Source organism: Thalassophryne amazonica, chromosome 6 (assembly GCF_902500255.1).
Source record: "Thalassophryne amazonica chromosome 6, fThaAma1.1, whole genome shotgun sequence".
NCBI lineage: Eukaryota > Metazoa > Chordata > Actinopteri > Batrachoidiformes > Batrachoididae > Thalassophryne > Thalassophryne amazonica.
In genome coordinates this window covers 19,718,967-19,746,485 of record NC_047108.1, presented here as the reverse complement: position 1 = coordinate 19,746,485, position 27,519 = coordinate 19,718,967, and the positions used below count along the sequence as shown (strand labels likewise).

The following is a 27,519-nucleotide window of genomic DNA, read 5'->3' as shown; positions in this document are numbered from 1 at the left end:
AACCCTAAAAAAAAAAAAAAAACATAAAATTACACAAGTTACAAACAAAAGCTGGATAATCAAAGGGAATGTTGTTAGAAATATCAGAAAATGTTCAATGATGCGTGTGTGTGTGTGTGTGTGTGTTAGAATAAATTAAACCTTTTCATGTTAACTTTGGTTAACTGTTTTCCAAACTGCATTCGCGATTTAAAAAAATTGAGACTAGTTAGCAATAGCAACTGTTTTAGCTTGCTAGCTAACTGTTGCTAGCCAGGTTACGTGTAAAAGTGTGCTGTTGGGATTTAAGATTTACAACCCAACCTACAGGCAAGAGGGCAACTCTATGGTCACGGAATTACAATGAGGGCAAAATTTCATCATATTTTAAATTTGCCATTAAAAATTTGCTCTGATTGTAATTCCATTACCATAACATTACTCAATATAGTAAAAATAAAGTCTGACTTCAATCACAGAAGCTGATTCCAGTTCAGATAAAGGTTCTGTTCAAAGTAAAAATGGCATGCCCGAATTCAGCTCACTCAGCTGCACAATTAAATTTTTTGCCTTGCAAACCCCGCACTTTGTGTTTAGAATCCCAGGTGTATTTTCATTTTTCGTATTTACCACTTTTTGACCACCTGCAAAATGTCCAAGACAAAAAGGAAGACTGAACGAGACAGAGAAACGTCGCTGCTTGCTGGCCTTGTAACTATAGCGGAGATTCGCCTTCTGCTGGAAGACCATAGGGCTGTGCTGTCTGCGGACTTTAAGCTTTCTTTTGAAAGTTTGTCCTCCAAGCTGGACAGTGTCTAATCTGCAGTGCATGACCACAGTTTGCACATTAATACTCTTAAATCCATGCACACTGATTTTGATCGTCTGGACCAGCTCAAGGCCGAGTACTCTGCACTCCGAAAGGACGAGTGGTTAAAATCCAAGATGGCAGACCTGGAGGGATGCAGCAGATGCCAGAATGTTCAGATTGTGGGTTTACCTGAAGCTATTAAGGGTCCGTGCCCTTCCGTTTTTTTCTCCCAACTCCTTGTCGATGTTTTTGGAACGGAGGTGCTCGCTTCACTTTTAGAAATGAACAGGGCATACTGGAGCTTAGCTCCTAAACCGGCTCCACAGGAAACCCTGACTAGTTATTGTGCACTTTCATCATTATCAAATGAAAATCTTGTGATTCGTGAGGTACATAAGAGGGGTGACCTTACCTACAATGGACATAAGATTTGGCTCTACAAAGGTTACAGCCCCGAAGTGGTGAGACTGCACGTCGAGTTTAAGGGCATCACGTCAGAACTCTATAAGTGGGGACTCAGGCCTGCACTGTTTTATCCAGCTAAACTGCTTATTACTTTGCCGATGGAGGAGAGAAAGTGGCTGCAATCTGCATCAGACGGCGACAGGTTTGTGCAGGACCTGTGCAAAGACTAGGTGTTTTTTATTTCCATTTCAACATACAAATAAATTATTAAAAAAATCATACATTGTGATTTCCGGATTTTTTTTTAGATTATGTCTCTCACAGTGGACATGCACCTAAGATGAAAATTTCAGACACCCCTCCATGATTTCTAAGTGGGAGAACTTGCAAAACCGCAGGGTGTTCAAATACTTACTTTCCTCACTGTATATATATATATATATATATATATATATATATATATATATATATATATATATATATAGTATCCCAAAAAATATACATTTAAAACACTCGATTTGACCTTTAAATGCTACAAACTTAATCACTTATGTTTCTTTTTTACTTGCACAGACCCTGATGTTTATGTTGATGCCAAGCATCGATGCATTGAAGGAAAACATCTGCAGAGAAATCTGAAACATCCTCACCTTTGTCACAGTCTTGTTTGCCTCACCTTGTTTTGACCCTGCTTGTTTTTCTGATCTTCACCATGCCGTGAACCCGAACTCTGCTCGTCTTTTGAATCGCGCCTCTGCCTCATGATTACCTGTTACCTCTGCTCCACTGGCTGCCAAAATGTGCACCAAATCCCTGCTTGTTTTTTGATAAAGCCTTTTTACTTCAGTTCCTCTGCCTGCGAGTCTACATTTTGTGTCCTACCACCTTCTGGGCCATGCCACCATGAATGATGAAAGGAGTGGGCATTTATAAGCTTCTGCCCATACCGTTTCAATCACACAGATTCACTGTTAAATTGTCCTATTTATGAGATTTTTGTGTGCCCAATAAATTAATTCATCTTGTGCAAGACTTTCCCTAATTAAATTTAAAGTAGTACACAGACTGCATTTATCAAAGTCCAAATTATCCAAAAATTATCCTCATGTTTCTGATCTGTGTGATAGATGTAATTCCTCCCCCCGTGATTTAAGTCATATGTTTTTTTCTTTACCCCAAACTTCAGTTATACTGGATTTTGGATTTTGATGTTATCTCTAACATTCTTGGAGTCACACTGGAGCCTTGTCCACTGACTGCTGTTTCTGGAGTCCCCACTGTGTCCCTTACTAACTCGCAGGCGGATGTAATTGCTTTTACCTCATTGCTAGCACAATGCAGAACATTATTATCCTGGAAAGCTCGTGCAGGTCGTGTTTTTTTTTAAACTTGGAAAAAACATCAAGTTTAGTCTCCCGGCTGTCTGGCCGGGCGAGCCAGGCGTGGAATGTGAGCCGCCTAGTGGGCCACTTTTGGTAGGCAGAACTGGTGCTGTAGAATGAACCGAACACTGGGTTCAGGCGCCCGATGCTGACACTCATCAGAACCCAGAAAAGGTGTTGGTCAATATAGACAGCAGGACGGTGGCCATGGAAGTTGGAATCCGATAGAGAGTTTGTAACAACTCACCTGCCAATCAACTAGCTCTGAAAATGGAGTGTCGAGCCCATACCCGGCTTGTGTTGGCGACAGGGGCCATGGGGGCTATGCTGCAATGAGTAGGAGGGTCACCGTGATGTGCATGGAAGCCCAGGGCGTAGGCCTGGATGGAGCCACCATGGGTGCAGATATTGGTGGCAGTAGCAAAAATTGAAACGAGAACTTTGAAGGCTGAAGTGGAGAAGGGCTCCATGTGAACAGCAGTTGAACATGGGTCAGCTGGTCCTAAGAGATGGGGGAAGGCCATTCGGAAGTGCAGGGCGATGGCCTACGTCGCTCATGGCCAGTCCAAAGGGAGTTAAGTTCAGATCCCTGAATCTGGAGTGGCGGAAAGGGGCGCATCCAGTGTATCCAGTGTGGCTATCCTGGTACGCATTCCTTTGTTTGTTTTTGTGCATCATTTGATCTTTGGCTTCATTCTATAATACTGGACTTATTTTTGTACTAAGGTTTGAACTTTGAGAGTGTTTACACAGGAGAGAAAAGTGAGAAAATGTGTGTAGTGAAGGGTTTTACAGCCTTAAAACATCTATAATAATTGTAAAAAAAATAACACTGGCTACTTCGCGGAATTCACCTATCGCGGGCTATTTTTAGAACGTAACTCCCGCGATAAACAAGGGAACACTGTAGTGGATTTATCGGGCATATTGGTCAAAGGTGCTCTCACCTTGACCCACGCAGTCAATCGCCGAAGGATGGGGAGACGTGCTGGAGCGCTAGTACGACTCCGCCATTGTGGCCACCGTACATCGCTACCAGGAATATTCTTCTCCAATGTACACTCTCTGCAAAATAAAAACTCCAGCTACTGGTGGGGAAAAGCAGAGATTTCATTACATCTGCAGTTTTGTGCTTCACGGAGACGTGGCTCTGTGGATCGATACTGGACTCTGCGCTGTAGCTGGCAGACTTCCAACTTTTCAGAGCGGACCAAGACGCAGGTCTCTCCAGCAAAACAAAGGGTGGTGGAATCTGTTTTGACATCAACAGTAATGATGTGACAGTGATCCAATAGCACTGCCCTCCTGATCGGGAAACTTTTTTATTAACTGTAAACCGTTATCCTCATTCATTCTGGTCAGCATTTACATCCCACCGCCGGCTAACATGCACGAGGCACAATGCACACTCGCTGACCAGATTCTGCATGTGGAGCGGACTAACCCGGAGTCTTTAATTATTGTTCTGAGCAACTTCAACATATCTCCCACGAACTTCCCAAATACAGACAGCTCATCAAATGTCCGACCAGAGAGGACCGAATTCCGGATCACTGTTACACAATTATGAACAATGCTTATCATGCCGTCCCCCACGCCGCTCTGGGCCACTCTGACCCACTCTAACCACACCATGGTCCACCTGATTCCTACCTACATGCAGAATTTAAAGCTCTGCAAACCTGCAGTGAGGACATCTAAACTGTGGAGCAGTGAGGCTGTGGAGGACCTACAGCATGTTAAGAAAAAATGGACTGGGATGTGTCCAAGACTGCCACCAACAGTCTGGATGAGAACACAGATGATGATGCTGTGACTTCATATATCAGCTTCTGTAAGGAATGCTGCATTCCATCATGAATCACGGTGAGGTATAAGGACGACAAACCCTGGTTCAGTGCTAAACTCAGCCAGTTGAGGATGCAGAAGGAGGAGGCTTGTGAGACAAGGTCAGGTTTAAAAAGTCACAGTACAGGTTTGGGAAAGAGGTCAGGGAGGCTAAATGACTGTACGCTGATAAACTCCAACATCAGTTCTCAACCAACGACTCCACTTCTGTCTGGAAAAGTCTCAAACAAATCACTGCCTACAAACCTCCCCCACTCTGCCAAGGACCCTTGTTTAGCAAACCAACTAAATGAGTTTTACTGCAGAATTGAAAGACAACAGGACAATCCTACTACCATTCCCAATGACAACCATCAGCTCTAAACCACCAGCACCTCCTCTTCCACCACACCCCTCTCCATTTATGAGAAAGAAGTCAACAAGCTCTTCAAGAAACAGGACCCACGGAAAGCAGCCGGACCTGACTCTGTCTCTCCATCCATGTTGAAGAACTGTGCAGACCAACCTTGTCCTCACACACCTCAAGGCCATCTCTGACCCCAACCGGAATATCCTGCAGTTTGTCTACAGAGCCAACAGGTTGATAGACGATGTCCATGTCATCCTCCAGCATCTGGAGTCCCCAGAAACCTATGCCAGGATTCTGTTTGTGGACTTCAGCTCTGCTTTCAATATGATCATCCCGGCCCTGCTGCAGGACAAGCTCTTTCAGGTTGGTGTGCCCGACTCCACATGCAGGTGGATCACTGACTTCCTGTCCAACAGGAGGCAGCATGTGAAGCTAGAAGGACACGTCTCCAACCCACAGTCCATCAGTACTAGATCCCCTCAAAGCTTCATTCTTTCTCCTCTACTCTTCTTCCTGTACACCAACAACTCCAGTCACCAGTCTGTTAAAGCTCCTGAAGTTCACATACCATGCAACCCTCATTGGACTCATCTCTGATGGGGACTTCCTACCTCCCTTAATGTTTGCAAACCAAAAGAAAAAGTGAATCACGATGTTGACTGCATGTTCACATGAAGCTGTTTGTTGCTATGGTGACATCACAGGGGCGTGTCCATGTGAAAGAGGAGTGTGACTGACTGACCAATGCCTCCAGGTGAATTCGGCGTTGGCGTGTCCGTCATAGAGAAATCTTCGTAGTCGTCTGTCGATGAAAGCTGCTGAGCTGCGAAAAGAAAAGAATTGTTCACTCATTTTCTCCTTCACCTCATCATCCCTCCATCCTGCTTACCCGACACCAGGTGGTAGTCTGCACTGTTGCATAGCGACGGGGGGCCTTGGCTCAGTCTGGGGTTGGGTGCTGCCATGCTGTAGGAGCTAGATGGTTTCACTCGAGGCCTGACTGTGCTGTAGACCGGAACCGCCGGCGCGCCCATACAGTCATTGTCATAGAGATGAGAGGAAGTCGTGGAGCTGAGAGAGACACACAACAAAACAAAAAACCTTGGATTTGAACTTAATCTTCAGTCGTCTGCAAAGTGTACAACTTCATTTCCAGAGCGATTTGGGAAAACGCACCTGCCTTCATCAGCAAGTCTCTGTGTGGCTCCTTCAGAGTGGGCGGAGTTTGCTGCTGATGGGTGGGGCTGTTTTTTCTTGTTGACCACAGCGTACGTGTCATTCATGTCAGGAAGCTTCAAAGCTCTTAAAAAAATAATAAAATATGATGTTCCCGAAAGTACATTGTATTTTATGCACAACGGTTTTCACATTCATGTCTGCATTTGTTTTTGTGACATAGATCAAAGTGTGTTTGTGTGTGTGTGTGTGTGTGTGTGTGTGGGGGGGGGGGAGGGGGGGGGGGCGTCAGACTTTATCTGGATCTGCTCAACATTTCCAACTTTCTTCTCCAACATGAGCTCATTCTTTTGTAACAGTCACTTTAAGGACACTTAAGCTTGTGTTCAGTTTGACAGCTTGTTTTTCACTGGTTGTAAAAGGAGGCGGAGCCATGCCAGCAAAGTAGAAAACGTGTATTGACGTCACACACAGGAAGTGGTGACTTTGGTTTGTTTTTGCTGTTCTGGTTTAATTTTGCATGTTGGTGAAAAAACACTTAACACTTGGGATCAAAATTATTCATGAACGGAATTTCATGCTGCAAAAAAAAACAAAAACAAACAAAAAAAAAACAGATAAAAATGAGTGCAGCAGCAGCAGAGGAGGAGGGAAGCAGCCGGCGCTATAAATAGCTCCCATCAGCGTGAGCCAATCAGAAGCACTCAGCCAATGAAAGAGCTCTCAGCCAATGAAACGGAGGAACTCTGTTGTATCTAGTTTTTCACTGATTCAGTTTCACCCCTAAAAAAGGCCAAATGTTTACATAAGTAAACATTATTATTTATTCATTCACTCATCTTCAACCACTTACTCCAGTTAAAGGTCGTGGGGGCGGAGCTTGTCCCAGCAGTCACAGGGCATGAGGTGTGTTCACCCTGGACAGGACGCCATTCTGTCACAGGGTCAAACACATTCACACCTACAGACAATTTAAAGTGTCCAGTCCACCTATGTAACCTGCATGTCTTTGGATGTGTGAGGAAACCCACACAAACTCCACACAGAAAGGACACGGGTGGGAATCAAACCCATGACCTTCTCGCTGTGAGGCAACAGTGCTAACCACTAAGTCACCATTCACCCTATTGAGGTTTAAAATGCCACAAAATCTTGCGAAATCTCAGAGAGGTGTCTGACAAGTGAGATGCCAACATCAAGAACTGCAGTGAGTCACTCTGATCAGGCTGCACTTCAACCGCTGCACATGGACAACAGCATTAACATCACACCATGTCTCTTTGTATATTGTGCCTAAAACTCTCCTGAATATATGATCTGGGTTTTTAGATGTTGTTAGTGTGTTTGTTTTATGTAAACATGTGAGAAGCTCAGGTTATCTGTCCCGTTTTCAAAGGGAATTGCTGTGAGCTGTGATCACTTCCTGTTCATGTCGTCCTGGAGAAAAGTGAAGTTTTCTCTTTAACATCCTGCTTATTGTTCTTTGCAGCACTGTTTGTCCTGTTTGCTCCACAGTCATATATATAAGATTTCTGAAACCTGAACCATCATGAAGCTTTAGTTGAAGCAGCTGGCTGGGAGTCAAGATCTTGACCTCAACACTCCAGAAGGAAAACCAGAAGAAAACTGGTGGAGCTTGTGTTCCATAAAAAAAAAAAAAAAAAACCCTACCATAAATAATTATTTGGCTAAACAGAATTTTAGTAGTCCCAAACATGTGGACAGGTGTTGGTGTGGACCTCTACTTCCACGCCAACGCCGAGCTCAAAGCAGATCTTTCACACACAGGGTTTATTTTATTTCAGTTATGCAGTGTGTGTGCGTTAACATCTAAATGCTGGCGGATTTATCCACCAGTGTGTTTACAGGAGCCCTGGCCATGTCACAAACATGTGGGATCGCACCCACCATGTGCCAGGATCACATGTTTCTGCGTCCTCGTCCACAGCACACAACTCCTCCACCTGAAGGAACATGAAACATCCACATCTCTCTACTCAAAAAACCACATCATCACACTCAAACCATCAGCTACAAGTCACTCCATTATCGCTGTGGTTACACCGCTGCGGTGCTTCCTGGGTGAAGTCAGTAAATACTCCTCACTTCTTCACCGCGCTCGTTCCTCTCTCCTATTTTCAGATGCATAGATTCTCACCTCCTACATCGCCTTCCTTACCTCTCACCTCTTCCTCCTCCTTGACCATATTCTCTCTCCCTCCTTTTTCACCTCCACTCTTATTTTTATCTCTTTCCTCCTTTTTTCGCTGACTCCTCCTCCTCCCTTCTTCACCTCCCCCACATCTTGTCTCCTGTGCTCTCATCTCTCACCTCCTCTTCACTTTCCTTCTACAATCTTTTCCTCCCTATGCTCTCGTCTCCTCTGCCCTCACTCAGCACAGGTTTCCATGGCAACAGCTAACATATGGGGATGGAGGGATGAAGAGGAGGGCGAGAAAGTGTTAATGTAACACCTCTGAGTCAGACGTCCTGCACGTGTGTCTGTGGGCAGACAGACAGGTGGACAGACAGAGAGACAGACAGGCACCTGGTCCTGGAGGACGGATCTGCAGTCTTCTTCCCTGGTTTCTTCAGCTGTGGAGGAAAAGCTTCAGATTCATATTTTGTTTCATGTTTTTCAGTCTGGGACCAAATGTTTAATACCTCTGAAGATTCAGTTCATCCATTAATGAGGACAGAAACCACAAAATAACAAAAGAACCAGCTTCTCTGTAGTTTTTGACCAACCTGCTTATAGCAGCACTACTGCCCCCATTAGGCCACGTAGAGCACTTCAGCAATGTCCTCAGAAATTTAGTCAGCAACAAAAACATAAGTGAGGGAAGCCACCAAGACACCCACAGTCTTAAGGTGTCTTCTTTACAGAAAACTACCAATCTACATTCTACACACCACCCAACACTCATGGACAGACGGAAGGGACAGACGGGGACATTCTACACACCACCCAATCACCCAACACTCATGGACAGACGGGAGGGACAGACGGGGACATTCTACACACCACCCAACACTCATGGACAGACGGGAGGGACAGACGGGGACATTCTACACATCACCCAACACTCACGGACAGACGGGAGGGACAGACGGGGACATTCTACACATCACCCAACACTCACGGACAGACGGGAGGGACAGACGGGGACATTCTACACACCACCCACCACTCACGGACAGACGGGAGGGACAGACGGGGACATTCTACACACCACCCAACACTCATGGACAGACGGGGACATTCTACACACCACCCAACACTCACAGACAGACGGGAGGGACAGACGGGGACATTCTACACATCACCCAACACTCATGGACAGACAGGAGGGACAGACGGGGACATTCTACACATCACCCAAAGTCTGGATGATGGGAGAATAACTGACTTTGTGTCCCTCTGGATTTCTGTCTTATTTATTTTGTTAGTTCATGTCACATGAGCACATTAATCTTGAGAGACGAGAGGACAGATGAAGACAGGTTTGACCTAAAGGACACAAACACGGAATGAGAAATATTGTTTTGAAATGACCCAGAGATACAGACAGAGACTCACAGACAGACAGAGACTCACAGACGGACAGAGATAAAGACAGAACATCACACTTCTTATTATAATCATTAAGAGTGACGTCAGACTGGTTCTGTTGGACCTGTTGGTTCCTGATGTTAAATGTTAACAGACATCATCCAGATTTAATTGCAACTTCAGTCTGTGAGAAAGTGAAGTCTAAACAAACAAACTAACTAACCTACTAACAAACAAACAAACGGCAGTTTTTGTCTTCTGGACGCATGTTAATGGACACAAGTGTTTAAAAACTTTTAAATGAAAATAAGTTTGAGGAAAATAAAACTGCATCCTAAGTATCGACGTTTGTCAAACAAATGTTTAGCTTCAGGGAAGAAATTAAGTGATCGATCATCAATCAGACAGTTTATCAGTTCAGAGCCACCTACCCTGGACCCTGGACCCCGGACCATGAACCCCGGACCGTCCCTCCAGTCTGCAGCTTAGATCTATTTCACAGGTTCTGGTTCTATGTTGCTCAAATTTAATTTGCATGAAGGAAGTGAATTTAACAGAAAGAAGACTTCCTCTTTCTGGTGCCTGTGAACTTCCTGATTTTAAAAAACAAACTTCACCTCAAACACGTTACAGTAGAGCTGAGAGCACGCCCCCTGCTGGACAGCCAGGAACATACACACCACCGCTGAGAAAATAAAGGAGTACTGGACCTGTATACAAACAAACAAACAAACAAACAAACAAACAAACAGGTTACAGTAGAGCTGAAAGCACGCCCCCTACTGGACAGCCAGGAACATACACACCACTGCCCCAAGAAAATAAAGGAGTACTGGACCTGTACACCAACAAACAAACATTTTATTTCCTGTATACACTGACTTCAGACAGATCCCTTTGATCTGTAGGTCTGTTGATCATCTGCAATGTAAGAACATCTTATTTCAGGGCATTAAGTAAAAATTTTACTCCGACTTTGAAGGTTATCTTCTTTAATCTCAAAGTAAAAAACTAATGTCTGTGTTGTGTAAACTGTTAGCCTGCACATCACCTTTACAGCCGGTCAGATGATGATTAAAGGAAGATCTCCCACTTAAAACGCCAAAACCCGAGTCCCCAAACCTCACGTCAACTGGTTTTTACAGCCGCCAGCCACGAGAGGGGACATGTCTACAGGTTGAGTCGAGTCTGGTTGGTGGACAGTACTCACTGACACAGACAGCAAAACCACCGCAAAGGACGACACGGACGGCAGAACTCTCTGGAAGTCTGCTGGAGAGATGGAACACCGTTCTTCCACAAAATATTCACTCATTTTTTTGTGTGGGCCGCCAGAAGAGGAGGTACTGCTGGCCTACCACCACCAGAGGGCGCCCTGCTTAAAGTGCGGGCTTCAAGCACGAGAGGGCGTCGGAGCAACAGAGAGTGACAGCCGTCACTCATCATCAGCACCAGCTGTCACTCATCAACTGCCATCATTCAACATCACCATAAAAGCCGGACTGCAACTCCACCTCCCTGCCGAGAAATCATCTATGACTTAGGTAATATTCTCTGCTGTGTCTGAACGTTGACTTACGTGTGATCTGTTTGCAGCCGTTGTCCTGTGGTGCCGTCAGCTGGGTTGGCAGTCAGTGAGAGTGCCGACGTCTTCGCCTCTCACTCCAACCATATAAGTGGTAACAGGAGCTGCTGACGTGTTCCTATTTCGGAGGTGGAGGTGCTCCCTCCCGGAGGAACTGTTTTTCTGTGTTTGAGGATTTACTGGGTGTGTATCCACACACCCACCATTAACTGTCTCTGCTTCCTGCCAGCAGTACCAGGTCTGACAGCTGGAGACGGTGGCTACCTGGAGATTCAGGGCTTGTCGGCTCCGGTGTTCTTCAGATTTGTTGGCGGTGGAAGCCGTGTGGGACCGGCTCTTCTCTGGATGGACGTCTTCTATCCTCGAGCCTGCCCACATGTCACTTTTTGTATAATTGACCATCATTCTCAAACTGCATTTGTCTGTATTCCGTTGTGCACAGTTTGCAACATTAAATTGTTATATTTTGGCTTATCCATTGTCCGTTCATTTACGCCCCCTGTTGTGGGTCCATGTCACTACACTTTCACAACAGGATTTCTCGGCCAGCGTCATGGATCCCGAGCCAATGGAAGAGTGAGGTGCACAGGCGCCAGCAGGAGGCGTGTTAGGTGAGCTGCAGCACATCTTAACCGCTTTCACTGCTCGGTTGGACTTGGTAACCGAGCAGAACGTTATACTCAATCGGAGGATGGAGGCTCTCACCGCCCAGGTGGAAGCGCACGCACAGGGCGCCGCTGCAGCACCTCCTCCTGCTGACCGAATGCCCGATACAGACGTTCCAGTGGTCGTTCTGCTCTGGGAGCAGAATTCACGGCTCCTAACGACATATACTGGGTTTGTGAGGGAGTTTAGACAGGTGTTCGACCACCCGCATAGAGGCGAGACCGCTTCAAGCGTGCTGCTGTCGATAAGACGGGTGTCGGAGCGCAGCGAAGTATGCAGTCGACTTCCGCATCGCTGCAGCACGAGCTGGCTGGAATGCTGTTGCGCTCCGCGCCGCCTTCATAAACGGACTGTCTCTGGTCCTTAAGGAGCACCTGGTGGCGAAGGACGAGCCGCAGGATTTAGACGGGCTTATCGACCTGGTAATACGGTTAGACAACCGACGGGAGCGAGACGAGGGGCGTGGTCAGGCACAAGCCATCCCTCTTCCTCCCGGGTCCGAAAGGGAGCCGACTTCCCCACGCTCCACAGCCAGGGCACTCCACGTGACGACAGCTCCCCCTGCTGACGTTGTCAGGGAAACGAGCAGGGCCAAAAAGAGATCAGATCAGAGACAAAGGAGGCTGGTCCGTGGGGAGTGTTTTCACTGCAGCTCAACCGAGCACACGCAGAAAAACTGCCCCAAACGGTCAAAACAGCAGCACTCGTCCTTAGAGACTGGGCTAAGGGTGGGTCATAATACCCACGCGGGGAAACCCCGGAAATCTGCACGCATCCCAGTTACGATCCTGAGTGGGGATCTAACCCTTCACGCCCCAGCACTGGTGGACACGGGGTCGGAGGGGAATGTGCTGGATAGCAGATGGGCAAAGGAGGTTGGGCTCCCTCTAGTGGCCTTACCGTCACCATTGTCGGTACGGGCACTAGATGGCACCCTTCTTCCACTAATTCTTTGTCCTTCCTGGGGTTCATAATCTCCTCCAACTCCGTCGCCCCTGATCCGGCCAAGGTTGCGGCGGTGAGAGATTGGCCCCAACCAACAAGCCGTAGGAAACTGCAACAGTTCCTCGGCTTTGCAAATTTCTACCGGAGGTTCATCAAGGGCTACAGTCAGGTAGTTAGCCCCCTGACAGCCCTAACCTCCACTAAAGTCCCCTTCACCTGGTCGGATCGGTGCAAAGCCGCGTTTAGGGAGTTGAAATGCCGGTTCTTGACTGCACCAGTCCTGGTGCAGCCCGATCCAAATCGCCAGTTCATAGTTGAAGTGGACGCCTCTGACTCAGGGATAGGAGCCGTGCTATCCCAGAGTGGGGAGTCCGACAAGGTCCTCCATCCATGTGCTTATTTTTCCCGCAGGTTGACCCCGGCTGAAAGGAACTATGACGTCGGCAATCGGGAACTTCTGGCGGTGAAAGAGGCTCTTGAGGAGTGGAGACACCTGTTGGAGGGAGCATCGGTACCGTTTACGGTTTTCACGGACCATCGGAACCTGGAGTACATTCGGACCGCCAAGCGTCTGAACCCTAGGCAAGCCCACTGGTCACTGTTCTTCTGGCGTTTTGACTTCCGGATCACATACCGCCCCGGGACTAAGAATCAACGATCTGATGCCCTGTCCCGGGTGCACGAGGAGGAAGTCAAGACCGAGCTGTCGGATCCAATGGAAACCATCATCCCCGAGTCCACTGTCGTGGCCGCCCTCACCTGGGACGTGGAGAAGACTGTCCGGGAGGCCCTGGCACGGAACCCGGACCCGGGGACCGGCCCGAAGGATAAACTGTACGTCCCACCAGAGGCCGGGACTGCTGTCTTGGACTTCTGTCACGTTTCCAAGCTCTCCTGCCACCCAGGGGTGCGAAGAACCGTGACAGTGGTCCGGCAGCGCTTCTGGTGGGCGTCTATGGAAGCCGACGTCCGGGATTACGTCCAGGCCTGTACCACCTGCGCCACATTTGGTGTTTTGATGATGGTGGTGCAGACTGCCAAGACGTCACGCATGCAGAAAGTACTACGTCCTGCATGTACAGTAACGCGTCATACATGCGCTACCAGTCAAATGTTCCCGTTCAGTTGAAGCTGACTGATCCCTTGGTGCAGCTTAGCTAAAATTTCCATTAAAAATGTTCATTTTGTGATATAAGCATGGAATTTCGCACACACATTCTAAATTAACTAATGTTTAATCTCAGATATGGAGCCATCCTGGAGGTGACCTCTAATGAGCTACAGGGGTCAAAATGTAAAAATGCTCCAATCATGTTGAAAACTACACCACATTATTTGTCTGATCATAACGATTCAAAAAACATATAGTTTGGACTATCTATGACTGAATGTTATGGAGTTTTGGGGTAAAAACAGCAAAAATTGTGACAAAGGTCAGTTTCTGTTTGTACAAGGGTCAATAGTTAAAGTTGCTCCAATTTTGGTAAAAAAAAAAATGCAAACTGGTTAATAGCATTTTTAAAAGGAATAGTTTGTACCATGTGTCATGCTTAGTTATCACGTTCCAGGGTAACATATGTCACATGTCATACTTGTAGAATCCAATGGATGTCGACTTTGTTTGACCTTTACTTTGGAGACCAAGCATTCAACACAGTCAAAACAATTCCATTTATTAATCCTTTTATTTCAACCAATAATTTGCATCACGTTTTACCAAAATTGGAGCAACTTTAACTTTTGACCCCGTACAAACTGAAATTGACCTTTGTCACCATTCTTGCTGTTTTTACCCCATAACTCCAGAACATTCAGTCACAGATAGTCCAAACTATACCTTTTTGGAATTATTATGATCAGACAAATAATGTTGTATAGTTGATTGGAGCATTTTTTAATTTTGAAACCCTGTGTAATTTATTGACCGCTGTAGCTCATTAGAGGTCAGCTCCAGGATGGCTCCATATCTGAAAATAAACATTAGTTAATTTAGAATATGTGTGCCAAATGCCATGCTTTTATCACAAAATGAACAATTTTGCTATGCCACTCCACCATACGTGCTATATACACTGGTATGTACGAGTACATGTTGATATGTGGACCGCCCTCTGGTGGCTGAGTGCTGTCAAACACCTACTTTGGTCTGGACTGCAGACGGTCTCTGCATCCTCAGATGCAACACGATCTTCATGATGCTGAAGTCTGCTGTAATTTGCTGCACACAGAAACAACAGAATGAGATCGATGAGCAAAGCCATCTACAGGCGTAGAATTCTCACCGCCGCCGCCAGCATCACGTCACCGCCGTGAAGAAAATGACGGGTGTCCTCAACACGCTCAGTTTGGTCAGAGAGTTATCGTATTTCTGCCACAATTCACAGCAGACAAACAAACATGGATGACAATGATGAGATAACTGTAACGTGATTCTCTTCATGTAGAGAGGCTCTTTAGCCCCGCCTCTGGGGGCAGGCCTTTGTGGTTCCATCGCACACTGGTGCATTTTAACAGGTCAGCTGCAGATGCTAATGTATTATTTGTAGCTAATGTGATGCTAGGGTTAGCATTGCTAGCTTACAGCATTTGAGTTAGCATAACGTTGGCTGTTGTGAGCGAGCCAGATCACCAACAAACGTTTCACTGCCTGAAGCAGAAGAGAAAAATAAACATATTTTCTGACACTTTGTTGAAGTTGAGCAGTTTTTATTTTATTCCTGTGATTGAAGCACTAATCTAGTCTTTCCCCATAAAGTCGGATATTATCATTGGCGTGTTACCTTGGTAACCAGCAGGTCGTAGATGTAGTCGAGAGCACAGATGACGCCGGTCCTCCCACAGCCCGCGCTGTAATACACACACACAGGAACAGATGCAGCATGCACGTCAACGCCATCATCAGCAGGTGTTACTTGCTGCATATTCACCACCTCCTGCTTCTGGCGGCTCAACGTTAAATGCCATCTGACCCACCGCCAGAAACAGGCTGTGGCTGACATTTGGGAGCAGCGGGTGCTGAGTGCGTCTGTGCACCTGCAGTGGATCAGGAGGGGCGACGCCTGCGCCAGCCGTGAGGTTCTGACTCTCTCCAGGAGGTCCAGAACTACTGTGGTCTCGGACGGAACATCGTGATCCGGCCATGACAAGAACTGATACTGAACGACGGTGCGGCTGACCTGCAGGAGGAGAAAGAGTAGGAGGATGACCATTTCACCACAACGATGAAGAAATATCTGTCACTGTCCAACAAAATTTGCTTTCTGCATTTAATCCTCGTTATAGTTCAACACAATCCAACATCTACGAGCAGGCAGAATCTGGACCAACTCCACGTCTAAAGACGATGCAGTGAAAGGAGCATGTGATGTTTGGATGGTTGGAGTTAACCAGAGTCAGGTCAGGGAACGTGTGCTGATGTCCACACCATGGAACCACCCAGGGTTACAGAAAGCAACCACTAAGAGAGATACCTGGACCATCCCACCCCCCCACTCCCACCCAAAGGAACCATCTATCTGCTGCAGCCATGTGAAACGTGGATGTTTCCTTGAGCTTCTGCAGTGAGGCTTTTGCTGGGTCACAGGACAAGGATGCAAGTCTGCTGGAACCCCAGACACCACTGCACCCCCTCTGGTCAAGGGAGACAACAGGTGAGCCCAACGAGCTGCTGGCTCAAGATGCTCACTGCCTCCAACCGCACATTAGGCCACTGGCACAAACCACCCCAAACTCAGCTCCAGCCTTGACCTCGTCACCCCGAGGACCAAGGTCATAAACAGACCCATCAGACAGAGGTTGAGAGTCTATGCCCGTGTGGTGACGGGACTGCCCGAGTGGGGATGGAGAGGCGGACCAGAGGGTGCCCATGGTCCTCAGACATATACCCCATGGTCAATGGGTGGCCCAGAGGTGGACCAAACCCCCAAACCCCCAAGTCACAGGTAGAGCCCCCCCCCACCCCACCCCATATTGGACACTGTCACACTGTGGCATCAGCAGATAACAAGATCATAGTGTAGGAGCCAGGAAGGCGGAGCCACTGGGAAGAGACAGCTCCCATGCTCCTCCACAATCCAAGTAGGACCTCCTAAGGAATGGTGAATGAGTGCATATGCAGAAGTGTATGTAGGAGCACATCCTGATGGAGGGACACAAGCGCGTTGCCGGTGTCTGAACCCTCCTGAGCCAAACATAAACCCCATCGCCCGTTTCAGGTCAATAGACCTCATTTGTTCTTAATGTGTCCATCCGTCCATTTTCTATACCCGCTGTCTCCAATCAAGGGTCACGGGGAGCAGGAGCCTATGCCAGCAGTCACATGGCGTGAGGCGGGGTTCACCTTGGACAGGATGCCAGTGTCTCAGGGCCGTCCTTAATGTGTCACATGTTGAATTTACACCATCTGGAAATCCTCATCCAGGTTTTCTTCCACTAGTACGACCAACAGCACCACCAAACATTCTGCAGTAAACCTGCTAAGACGTGATCTACCTACTTACTTGTTGGTATGTCACAGTCAGCGTTCTGACCACCACGTCATCATTGGGGTGTGTCTCCCCCTGCTGGATACACACAGAACAACATGTCGCAGTGAACAGATTAAACACAGCCAACAAATAACTGATAAAGTGAAGGTTTGCGTTACGTTGTAGACAGTGAAGGGACCAAAGGAGGCCGACAGATGAAGCGGAGCCCAGTAGCACTTGGACTTCTTCTGCACGTGACAGAACGGACATGTTTACAAACACAGGGCAGACGACACAAACGGTCAACAAACACCTGTCGTAGTTGTTAGATAATATCTGTACTAATTCCTTATTTTATGTTAGTGATCAAGTGTTTGCTTTAGTTATCTGTTTAAAAGTGTCTGGAACCTGGTTTAAAGTTTCACTTCCATCACTTATGTGTAAGTTTTAGATACAGGGAGGGCTCGCCCTGTCTGTGAGAGCCAGTAACATTAGAAATGTGAGACTAAACCACACCCACTGTAAATGCCCACAATGGATAAAAAAAGTGCTGTATAACCCATTTTCTGGGCCTTTCACAAGATGGACGCTGTCTGTAAGAGTCCTGGTCCAGTTTTCATTGTGACTTTTAATAAATCCAAAATGAGGAATACAATGGTTTGGTTCTTGATAATGGGCAGTAAATTATATAAAGAGCCGGGAGAAATGACATACCTTTCCCATCTCCACCTCTCTGCAGGCCATGACTATCACCTGGAACACACAGAAGCAGACTAACTCATCAGCACTGCTCATTCAAACCCCTGTTTGATCCCACAGTGCTGTTTGCTGATGGACACCAGAAAGTCACACGTTCAGTGATTCATCGGCTGCTGCCTTCCATCCGGTGATGGAGAAGAAGAGGTCCGGCCTGCATCGGCCCCTGAGGCAGGTTGATGTCAGTGCTCATATCTGGATTCTGAAGACTCTACAATGCCCCCTGGATGGGACACCAGTCTATTGCAGGTTCACCAGCCAAGGCTGGTACCCACTGACAGCTGAGAGAATTGAGGTGACACAGATTAAGTGTCTTCTCAAAGGTCACAGAGAGGCAGTGTGGCCGGGAATCAAACTCAGATCCACCTACTGGTCCTGAGCACAACCCCACTGAGCTACCTGCTCCAACAGTTTGAAGGCTGCATCACTCTAATGAACACAGTCTACTTTAGTAAAGGGTTAATAATTAAAACCTATAATCCTGGTGGTGCCGCCTATATACAACTTCAGTTTTTTTCTGAATGATGTTCGAGGCCACAGTGCAGAAATGCTGCCAAAAACACCTACGAGTGACTAAGGAATCCTATGGTTGGGTTAGCACTGCAGCCTTGCACCTGGAAGATCGCGGGTTTGACTCCAGCTGATTTATTTATTTTTTTTTTAGATCCAAGTAGATCCACAGATATTCACACTTCCACAAAAAATATAACTGCATTATTTATCCATACAAATACAGTTTTATAGATGTAATTTAAATGTAAGAAAAAAGATCGAAAATGAAAACAGTCGATGTTTTTTACCTTGATGTCATGTTGCCAGATCATCCTGAAGAAATCGGTCAGCGTGCTGCTCAGAGGAGCCTGAGCCGCGATGTACCGTCTGTCTGCTGTCGCCCCCTGCAGGATAAAGAGCCACATTACAGCCACAGGTTTGGAAAAAAGAAGCTTAAACGTGTTTGAATGAAGGCGGTCTGATCAAAGCAGCAACAAAATACAAAAAATAAAATATGTTCTATATTCAATCTGCAACTATGAAAGCAAAACTTCAAAACCTGTTTTAACAACTGCCATCATGAGTATTTTCTGTTCTATGTTTTCTGTCACCTGGATGAAGCTGGCGTTGATGTAATCAGAGTCGGAATTTGTGGTTATCAAAGACAAAACCACTCGAGTCTGGTCATCTGCACAAACACACAGCATTTGCTCAACACCTTTAATTTGCAAACAGAAAGTGCCAAACTTTACTTCTTTAAACACAGCGAGCTCACCAGACCATAGACATTATAAAGAGTAGACGCTGCATCGACCGCTGCCGCCTGATGGCGCGGACGAGCCGTGCGGCCGCCATCTTGGAGCGGTCATCCGACCCGCTCCACTCAGTGCTGCTCGACAGGCGCAGCGCATTTAATCCATTCTAACTCTGAATACTAAACTGATTTTCACACGGATTTTTTTCTGCAAACGTCATACATGGTTCGTCGTATTTTAATATTCATAGTGACACACACACACACACACACACACACACACACACACACACACACACACACACACACACACACACACACACACACACACACACACACACACACACAAATATACGATAGAGAAGCGGATAGTGGCAGTAAACTATTTTAGTAATTTGAAGATACAGTATATGATTAGGCTATATGATTAGGCTATATGTAATTATCTATCTATATAAAATACTGACTAATTAATACATTATATTTCTATATAAAACATAACAACAGATATAAGTTGATAATAGATCAAAAATAAATAGAGAAAAATGAAAATATATATATGAATCAGTGTCTCTCTCTCATACATACATATATACATTTATACACACACACACACATTCGTGTGTATATATATATATATATATATATATATATATATATACACGAGGGCTGTCAATAAAGTAAGGGTCCTTTTTATTTTTTTCAAAAACTATATGGATTTCATTCATATGTTTTTACGTCAGACATGCTTGAACCCTCGTGAGCATGCGTGAGTTTTTCCACGCCTGTCGGTGACGTCATTCGCCTGTGAGAACTCCTTGTGGGAGGAGTCGTCCAGCCCCTCGTCGGAATTCCTTTGTCTGAGAAGTTGCTGAGAGACTGGCGCTTTGTTTGATCAAAATTTTTTCTAAACCTGTGAGACACATCGAAGTGGACACGGTTCGAAAAATTAAGCTGGTTTTCAGTGAAAATTTTAACGGCTGATGAGAGATTTTGAGGTGATTCTGTCGCTTTAAGGACTTTTCACAGTGCGAGACGTCGCGCAGCGCTCTCAGGCGCCGTCGTCAGCCTGTTCAAGCTGAAAACCTCCACATTTCAGGCTCTATTGATCCAGGACGTCGTGAGAGAACAGAGAAGTTTCAGAAGAAGTCGGTTTCAGCATTTTATCCGGATATTCCACTGTTAAAGGAGATTTTTTTAATGAAAGACGTGCGGACGGATCCGCGCGTCGGGACGCAGCCGACGCGGTGCGGCGGCACAGGAAAAACACCTCCGTGTTGATAACCATTTGTAAAATCCAGGCGGCTTTTGATGGCTTTCAGTGGAGTGAGTATATGAGAAATTGTTTAACAGGCAGGACATGTTCCAACTTGTCCTTAAGGCTTCCAACAGAGGTGTTTTTCCTGTGGCAGAGCGTTGCGGCGGCTGCGTCCCGACGCGCGGACCCGTCCGCATGTCTTTCATTAAAAAAAATCTCCTTTAACAGTGGAATATCCGGATAAAATGCTGAAACCGACTTCTTCTGAAACTTCTCTGTTCTCTCACGACGTCCTGGATCAATAGAGCCTGAAATGTGGAGGTTTTCAGCTTGAACAGGCTGACGACGGTGGCTGAGAGCGCTGAGCGACGTCTCGCACCGTGGGAAGTCCTTAAAGCGACAGAATCACCTCAAAATCTCTCATCAGCCGTTAAAATTTTCACTGAAAACCAGCTTAATTTTTCGAACCGTGTCCACTTCGATGTGTCTCACAGGTTTAGAAAAAATTTTGATCAAACAACGTGCCAGTCTCTCAGCAACTTCTCAGACAAAGGAATTCCGACGAGGGGCTGGACGACTCCTCCCACAAGGAGTGCTCACAGGCGAATGACGTCACCGACAGGCGTAGAAAAACTCACGCATGCGCACGAGGGTTCAAGCATGTCTGACGTAAAAACATATGAATGAAATCCATATAGTTTTTGAAAAAAATAAAAAGGACCGTTACTTTATTGACAGCCCTCGTATATATATATATATATATATATATATATATAAATATATATATATATATATATATACACACACACTCAGTGGGGGAAATAAGTATTTGATCCACTGTCAATTTTGTAGGTTTTTCCACCTACAAAGAATGGAGAGGTCTGTATTTTTTTTTATCGTAGGTACACTTCAAGTGTGAGAGACAGAATTAGAAAAAAATTCTGAAAATCACATTGTATGATTTTTAAATAATTAATTTGCATTTTATTGCATGAAATAAGTATTTGATCCCCTAGAAAAACAAACCTTAACAATTGGTACAGAAACATTTGTCTGCCATTACAGAGGTCAAACGTTTCCTGTAGTTCTTGACCAAGTTTTCACACACTGCAACAGGGATTTTGGTCCACTCCTCCATACAGATCTTCTCCAAATCTTTCAGGTTTGGAGTTTCAACTCCCTACAAAGATTTTCTATTGAGTTCAGGTCTGGAGACTGGCCAGGCCACTCCAGGACCTTGAAATGCTTCTTACGGAGCCCCTCCTTAGTTGCCCTGGCTGTGTGTTTGGGGTCATTGTCATGGTGGAAGACCCAGCCAAGAACCATCTTCAATGCTCTTACTGAGGGAAGGAGGTCGTTTGCCAAAATCTCGCAATACATGACCCCATCCATCCTCCCGTCAATACAGTGCAGTCGTCCTGTCCCCATTGCAGAAGAGCACCCCCAGAGTATGATGTTTCCACCCCCTTGCTTCATGGTTGGGATGGTGTTCTTGGGGTTGTTCTCATCCTCTAAACACAGCAAGTGGAGTTGATTATAAAAAGCTCTATTCTGGTCTCATCTGACCACATGATCTTCTCCCTTGCCTCCTCTGGATCATCCAGATGGTCACTGGTGAACTTCAAACGGGCCTGGAAATGTGCTGGCGTGAGCAGGGAGACCTTGCTGCCCTGCAGTATTTTAAACCATAACGGCATTGTGTGTTACTAATGTAATCTTTGTGACTGTGGTCCCAGCTCTCTTCAGGTCATTGACCAGGTCCTCCTGTGTAGTTCTGGGCTTTCTCAGAATCATCCTTACCCCACAAAGTGCGATCTAGCATGGAATCCCAGACCAAGGGAGATTGACAGTCATGTTCTGTTTCTTCCACTTTCTAATAATAAATAATCATAACAGTTGTTGTCTTCTACCAAGCTGATATCGGAGTGTTAGAGGACAAGTTGGGACATGCCCAGCTCTCCACAATTTCTCTTATACTCACTCGACTGGTAAGCACTGAAAGCTGAGATAGGCATGTCCCAACTTGTCCTCTAACACTCCGAAACGGAGGTGTTCCTTTGTCTCGCTTCATCAGTGAATCGGTTGTGATGCGCAAAGCCTCCGCGCGGCTTTCCATGACAAAATCTCTTGTTAAAAGTGAAATCTACCGGAAAATGGCTGATGTCCAGCTCTTGTGATAACCAGAGAAATTGCACACGGCGGTCCCGGCTCCACACAGCCATCCGTTTAGAAATGATGTGGTGGCTTCTGCCTCTCGATGGCGGCTCTGAGCACGGCGCGCCGTACGCCATTGTGGGCTGTCCTTAAAGTTGTAGTAACACTCCTTATTCTCTGTGAAGCCCGTAAAATTTTCACCGAAAGCCAGATAAATTTTTCTAATGGTTCCCAGCTGCCTGGCTCTAACAGTTTCTGAAAAAATTCTGATGGAAAAAAAGCCCAAATCATTCCGCCATTTCCTCGCAATGAAACAACGACGAGAGGGGTGGACCAGTGCTCACTCAAAGCCTGCCCACAGGCGAATGACGCAACCGACAGGCGTGGAAAAACTCACGCATGCACACGAAGGTTCAAGCTTGGCTGACGTAAAAACATATGAATCAAATCCATATAGTTTTTGAAAAAAATAAAAAGGTCCGTTACTTTTCTAACAGACCTCGTATATACAGTAGTGTTCAGAATAATAGTAGTGCTATGTGACTAAAAAGATTAATCCAGGTTTTGAGTATATTTCTTATTGTTACATGGGAAACAAGGTACCAGTAGATTCAGTAGATTCTCACAAATCCAACAAGACCAAGCATTCATGATATGCACACACTTAAGGCTATGAAATTGGGCTATTAGTTAAAAAAATAAGTAGAAAAGGGGGTGTTCACAATGATAGTAGCATCTGCTGTTGACGCTACAAACTCAAAACTATTATGTTCAAACTGCTTTTTTAGCAATCCTGTGAATCACTAAACTAGTATTTAGTTGTATAACCACAGTTTTTCATGATTTCTTCACATCTGTGAGGCATTACTTTTGTTGGTTTGGAACCAAGATTTTGTTCATTTACTAGTGTGCTTGGGGTCATAGTCTTGTTGAAACACCCATTTCAAGGGCATGTCCTCTTCAGCATAAGGCAACATGACCTCTTCAAGTATTTTGACATATCCAAACTGATCCATGATACCTGGTATGCGATATATAGGCCCAACACCATAGTAGGAGAAACATGCCCATATCATGATGCTTGCACCACCATGCTTCACTGTCTTCACTGTGAACTGTGGCTTGAATTCAGAGTTTGGGGGTCGTTTCACAAACTGTCTGCAGCCCTTGGACCCAAAAAGAACAATTTTTGTTGTGGCTGGCGTGCCTGGCTGGCTTTTGTTTGTCTTTTGTTTCTGTCTTTTGGTTTTCCTTCCAGGTGGTGCGCATTTGGGACTGAGTGGCTGTGTGGCTGAGATATCAGGACCTCACCCTGATCACCTGCGGCTCGTCAGGACTCACAGCTGTGGTGCATCTACATGGATTGGAACATGGTGGCATTTAAGACTGGAGTACACAGTGTGTATTTGCCAGAGACTCGACCTTGTGACCAGACGGGTGAGATCGTCGTCTCAAGAGCCATCTCATCATCAGTGGATGCAGAGAACGTCCAGGTTTGATGCATGGTCTGTGAAAGACGAGGGGGTGAGGTCTCCCGCTCGTCAGCACACTTCCTGAGGTACGTTAGATTTTGTGACTAACATTTATACAGTCAGTAAATGTGGTGTCCCTCACACCTTGTTATATTGAGCTGTTATGTTAGTCGTTTTAATTAGCTTCCACTGCAGTGAGTTTGTGAACAGGATGTTCCATGCCTGCAGGGTGGGAAGCTGATTAGTAATTAAGCCAGGAAGTGTTTGCTGTTTGTACACCTTTTGAGCGTTCTCTCTGTGTGTTGAGTGTGGACTCACAAGATGATTTCTTCATTCACAGACTCGGTTTGTCGCGGCCACCTGGGGGGTGTCGGCGGGGTCCTTGGGTCTGAACTGGTTCTGGCTCCGGACCGTTAGCGCTGCTGGGAGCGCACCGCAATCCACCACACCAGACCGCGAACTTTTATATTTATCACATCACTGTTATGTTTATTAAACTCTGTTATCCTTTGTACCGTGCTCTGCTTATTTTATACTGGGTCCTTCAAACGCTGGTCGGTTCTCCGGGCTGCGTCCGACACATAACAGTAGTCTCTGGCCAAACATCACGGACCCAGCGGTAGCAGAGACGGTAACGCGCCGGGAAGGCGGCAGCAGGCGTTCAGAAGTTATCCGGATCAGTTGCGGGTGCTCTCCGCCCGGATGGTGCGTGTTTGAGAACCCATTACTGAATACTGATTCGTGCTCTCTTGCAGCCGTGTTTCCTGTGTTTGTGCCTTATCTGTGGGTCGTGGTGGAGTGTGACTGGCGACGGCTTCGCGTCACGCTCCGACCGGATAAGAGGTTTAAACGGGAGCTGCAAGAGTGTGTCTGTAATGGGTGAACGCGCACGGCGGAGCTCTGTGGCACGGGTCGCTGAGCTTCCTGTGTTACAGTTGTAGCCCCGTTTCCCCGGGTAAAGATAGCTACTGCGTCTGTTGTTTAGCTCCGGCGTCATTTAGTTGAGCACGTTTTTGGTTGTGTGTTACACACAGCTGCTCACAGGAAAAGCAGCATGAATTATTTTCTGTCACCAAAGGGGGTTTTTCATTTTTAGCACTCTGGCTCCCTCTGTTGGTGACTGAGTCACATTACCGTTAAGCTCTTAAGTTGGAACAGGTGTGTTCCATTTGTTTGAGCTTAACGGTATACGTCACTTATTTGTTTTGTGTTAGTTCATTTTGTGTGGGTGTTTTTTGAGTTGGTTTTTGTGTGGGATTTTTTACACTATTAGTGTCTGGGGTCGTGACCCTGCAGTTCTGTTTGGAGCATGAAAAGGACCCAAATAACTGTTTGTTAGTCTTTCTTTTTATTTCTTTTAGTTTCACCTCCCAGGGTTTGATGGGACGGTCCCCTGGGGGGTGATGGGGGGGTAATTGGGTTGTTTTTTCTTTTTTCTTTTTTTTTTTTTGTTTTTTGTTATGCCCTCTCTTCTCCTCTGACTCCAGCCGGGTGAGCCGTAGAGTCGGCGTTGCTGGAGTGGTGCAGTTTGGTTATGCTGGGCGTTTCCCAGGTAACCTCTGCACCCGGGAGGGGAGGGGGGGGTTTGGGGTATTTTCTTTTTATTCCCTCTCTTCTCCTCTGGCTCCAGCCGTGTGAGCCGTAGGTTGTCGGCGTTGCTGGAGTGGTGCAGTTTGGTTATGCTGGGTGTTTCCCAGGTAACCTCTGCACCTGGGGGGGGGGGGGGGGGTGTTTTTGTTTGTTGATTCCCTTTTCCACCTCCGGCTTCAGCGCGCCTTTGAGCCGTCTGCCATCGGCGTCGCTGAGGTTTGGGGCAGTGGGATATACCCGCAGCTGGTGTCTGGTTTGGAAGTCGGAGGAGTGGCGCCGTTTTGTGCCGTCTGCCATAACCGCTGTTCCACTCCTCCCGGTTGGCTTCTGGGGTATAGTCACGGTTGGTGACGCTGGACGTGCTTCCAGTTTCCACTGCGCCAAGGGGGTGGGGTTGGGGTTGTTTTGTTTGTATGTTTTTTTTTCTTTCCTTTTGTTTTTCCCCCCAGTTTCCGCCCTCAGGGTGCGACTGTGGTGTCCTCTGGGGGGGAAAGGGCTGTGGGTCCATCTAGCCATAGACGGCCGGGGCTGTGTCCGTTGGTCATGAGGAGAGGCGTCTCCTGGGGTTGATGGAATGGTCCTCTGGGAGGCGCTGGGAGTCCCTGTGGGTGATGTTGGATCCCAGAGGGACCTCGGCTGTGGTTATTACTCCTGGAGCTGGCGGGATGTCCTCTGGGGGGTGTTGGTCCCTACACGTCGTTGGGGGGGGGGGGGGTGTTAGCATTTTTATTTGCAAGCTTAAGTTTGGGTTTTTCTTTTCTCCCCTTCCCGGGGTTTGATGGAACGGTCCTCTGGGGAGGGGGGGGGGGGGTGGTGTTAGCATTTTTATTTGCAAGCTTAAGTTTGGGTTGTTTTTCTTTTCTCCCCTTCCCCGGGGTTTGATGGAACGGTCCTCTGGGGAGGGGGGGGGGGGGTGTTAGCATTGTTATTTGCAAGCTTAAGTTTGGGTTTTTCTTTTCTCCCCTTCCCGGGGTTTGATGGGACGGTCCTCTGGGGAGGGGGGGGGTGGTTTGGTTGTTTGTGTTTGTCTTTTTTGTTTTATGACTGATCAGACTGTGAACATGGTTGGACAAAGGCTGACCGCACAGGTTTAAGAACTCCTGGCCATACCTGTGCTAATTGACAGACAGAAACAAAGGCAAAGATGCAGCCAGAGGAGAAGACATCAACCGTTCTGTTGGATGAAGATTCTGTTGGAAGATGAATGCAGATACGGTTTCCAGCCATGGTCCCTGGAGGGGGTGTTTCTCCTGGGCCAGGTTTGTGTGGTCGCCTGGAGGCTTCCCATGAGGGTGGGGTGCTGTTGTGGCTGGCGTGCCTGGCTGGCTTTTGTTTGTCTTTTGTTTCTGTCTTTTGGTTTTCCTTCCAGGTGGTGCGCATTTGGGACTGAGTGGCTGTGTGGCTGAGATATCAGGACCTCACCCTGATCACCTGCGGCTCGTCAGGACTCACAGCTGTGGTGCATCTACATGGATTGGAACATGGTGGCATTTAAGACTGGAGTACACAGTGTGTATTTGCCAGAGACTCGACCTTGTGACCAGACGGGTGAGATCGTCGTCTCAAGAGCCATCTCATCATCAGTGGATGCAGAGAACGTCCAGGTTTGATGCATGGTCTGTGAAAGAGGAGGGGGTGAGGTCTCACGCTCGTCAGCACACTTCCTGAGGTACGTTAGATTTTGTGACTAACATTTATACAGTCAGTAAATGTGGTGTCCCTCACACCTTGTTATATTGAGCTGTTATGTTAGTCGTTTTAATTAGCTTCCACTGCAGTGAGTTTGTGAACAGGATGTTGCATGCCTGCAGGGTGGGAAGCTGATTAGTAATTAAGCCAGGAAGTGTTTGCTGTTTGTACACCTTTTGAGCGTTCTCT

The 27,519-nt window shown here is 46.7% G+C and overlaps 1 protein-coding gene across 2 annotated transcripts in view; it reads right to left on the bottom strand.

The window, feature by feature from the left end:
• Positions 1-27,519, bottom strand: part of ptpn18 (protein tyrosine phosphatase non-receptor type 18) — a 47,408-nt gene that overhangs the window by 2,072 nt on the left and 17,817 nt on the right. Inside the window, exons 3-17 of one of the 2 annotated variants that reach the window (XM_034171874.1) lie at positions 19,025-19,101; positions 18,722-18,817; positions 17,880-17,918; positions 17,345-17,413; positions 17,199-17,261; positions 15,733-15,875; positions 15,480-15,546; positions 14,840-14,917; positions 10,121-10,213; positions 8,499-8,545; positions 5,951-6,076; positions 5,664-5,845; positions 5,517-5,597; positions 3,525-3,642; positions 1-4 (exon numbers count right to left, since the gene is read on the bottom strand). The exon at positions 1-4 is cut by the window's left edge and continues 2,072 nt beyond it. In XM_034171874.1, the coding sequence (XP_034027765.1) occupies positions 3,539-3,642; positions 5,517-5,597; positions 5,664-5,845; positions 5,951-6,076; positions 8,499-8,545; positions 10,121-10,213; positions 14,840-14,917; positions 15,480-15,546; positions 15,733-15,875; positions 17,199-17,261; positions 17,345-17,413; positions 17,880-17,918; positions 18,722-18,817; positions 19,025-19,101 (1,265 nt within the window). In that variant the 3' untranslated portion in view covers positions 1-4; positions 3,525-3,538. Of the gene's footprint in view, positions 5-3,524; positions 3,643-5,516; positions 5,598-5,663; positions 5,846-5,950; positions 6,077-8,498; positions 8,546-10,120; positions 10,342-14,839; positions 14,918-15,479; positions 15,547-15,732; positions 15,876-17,198; positions 17,262-17,344; positions 17,414-17,879; positions 17,919-18,721; positions 18,818-19,024; positions 19,102-27,519 lie in introns of both variants that reach the window. The other variant, XM_034171873.1, reaches the window with a different exon arrangement.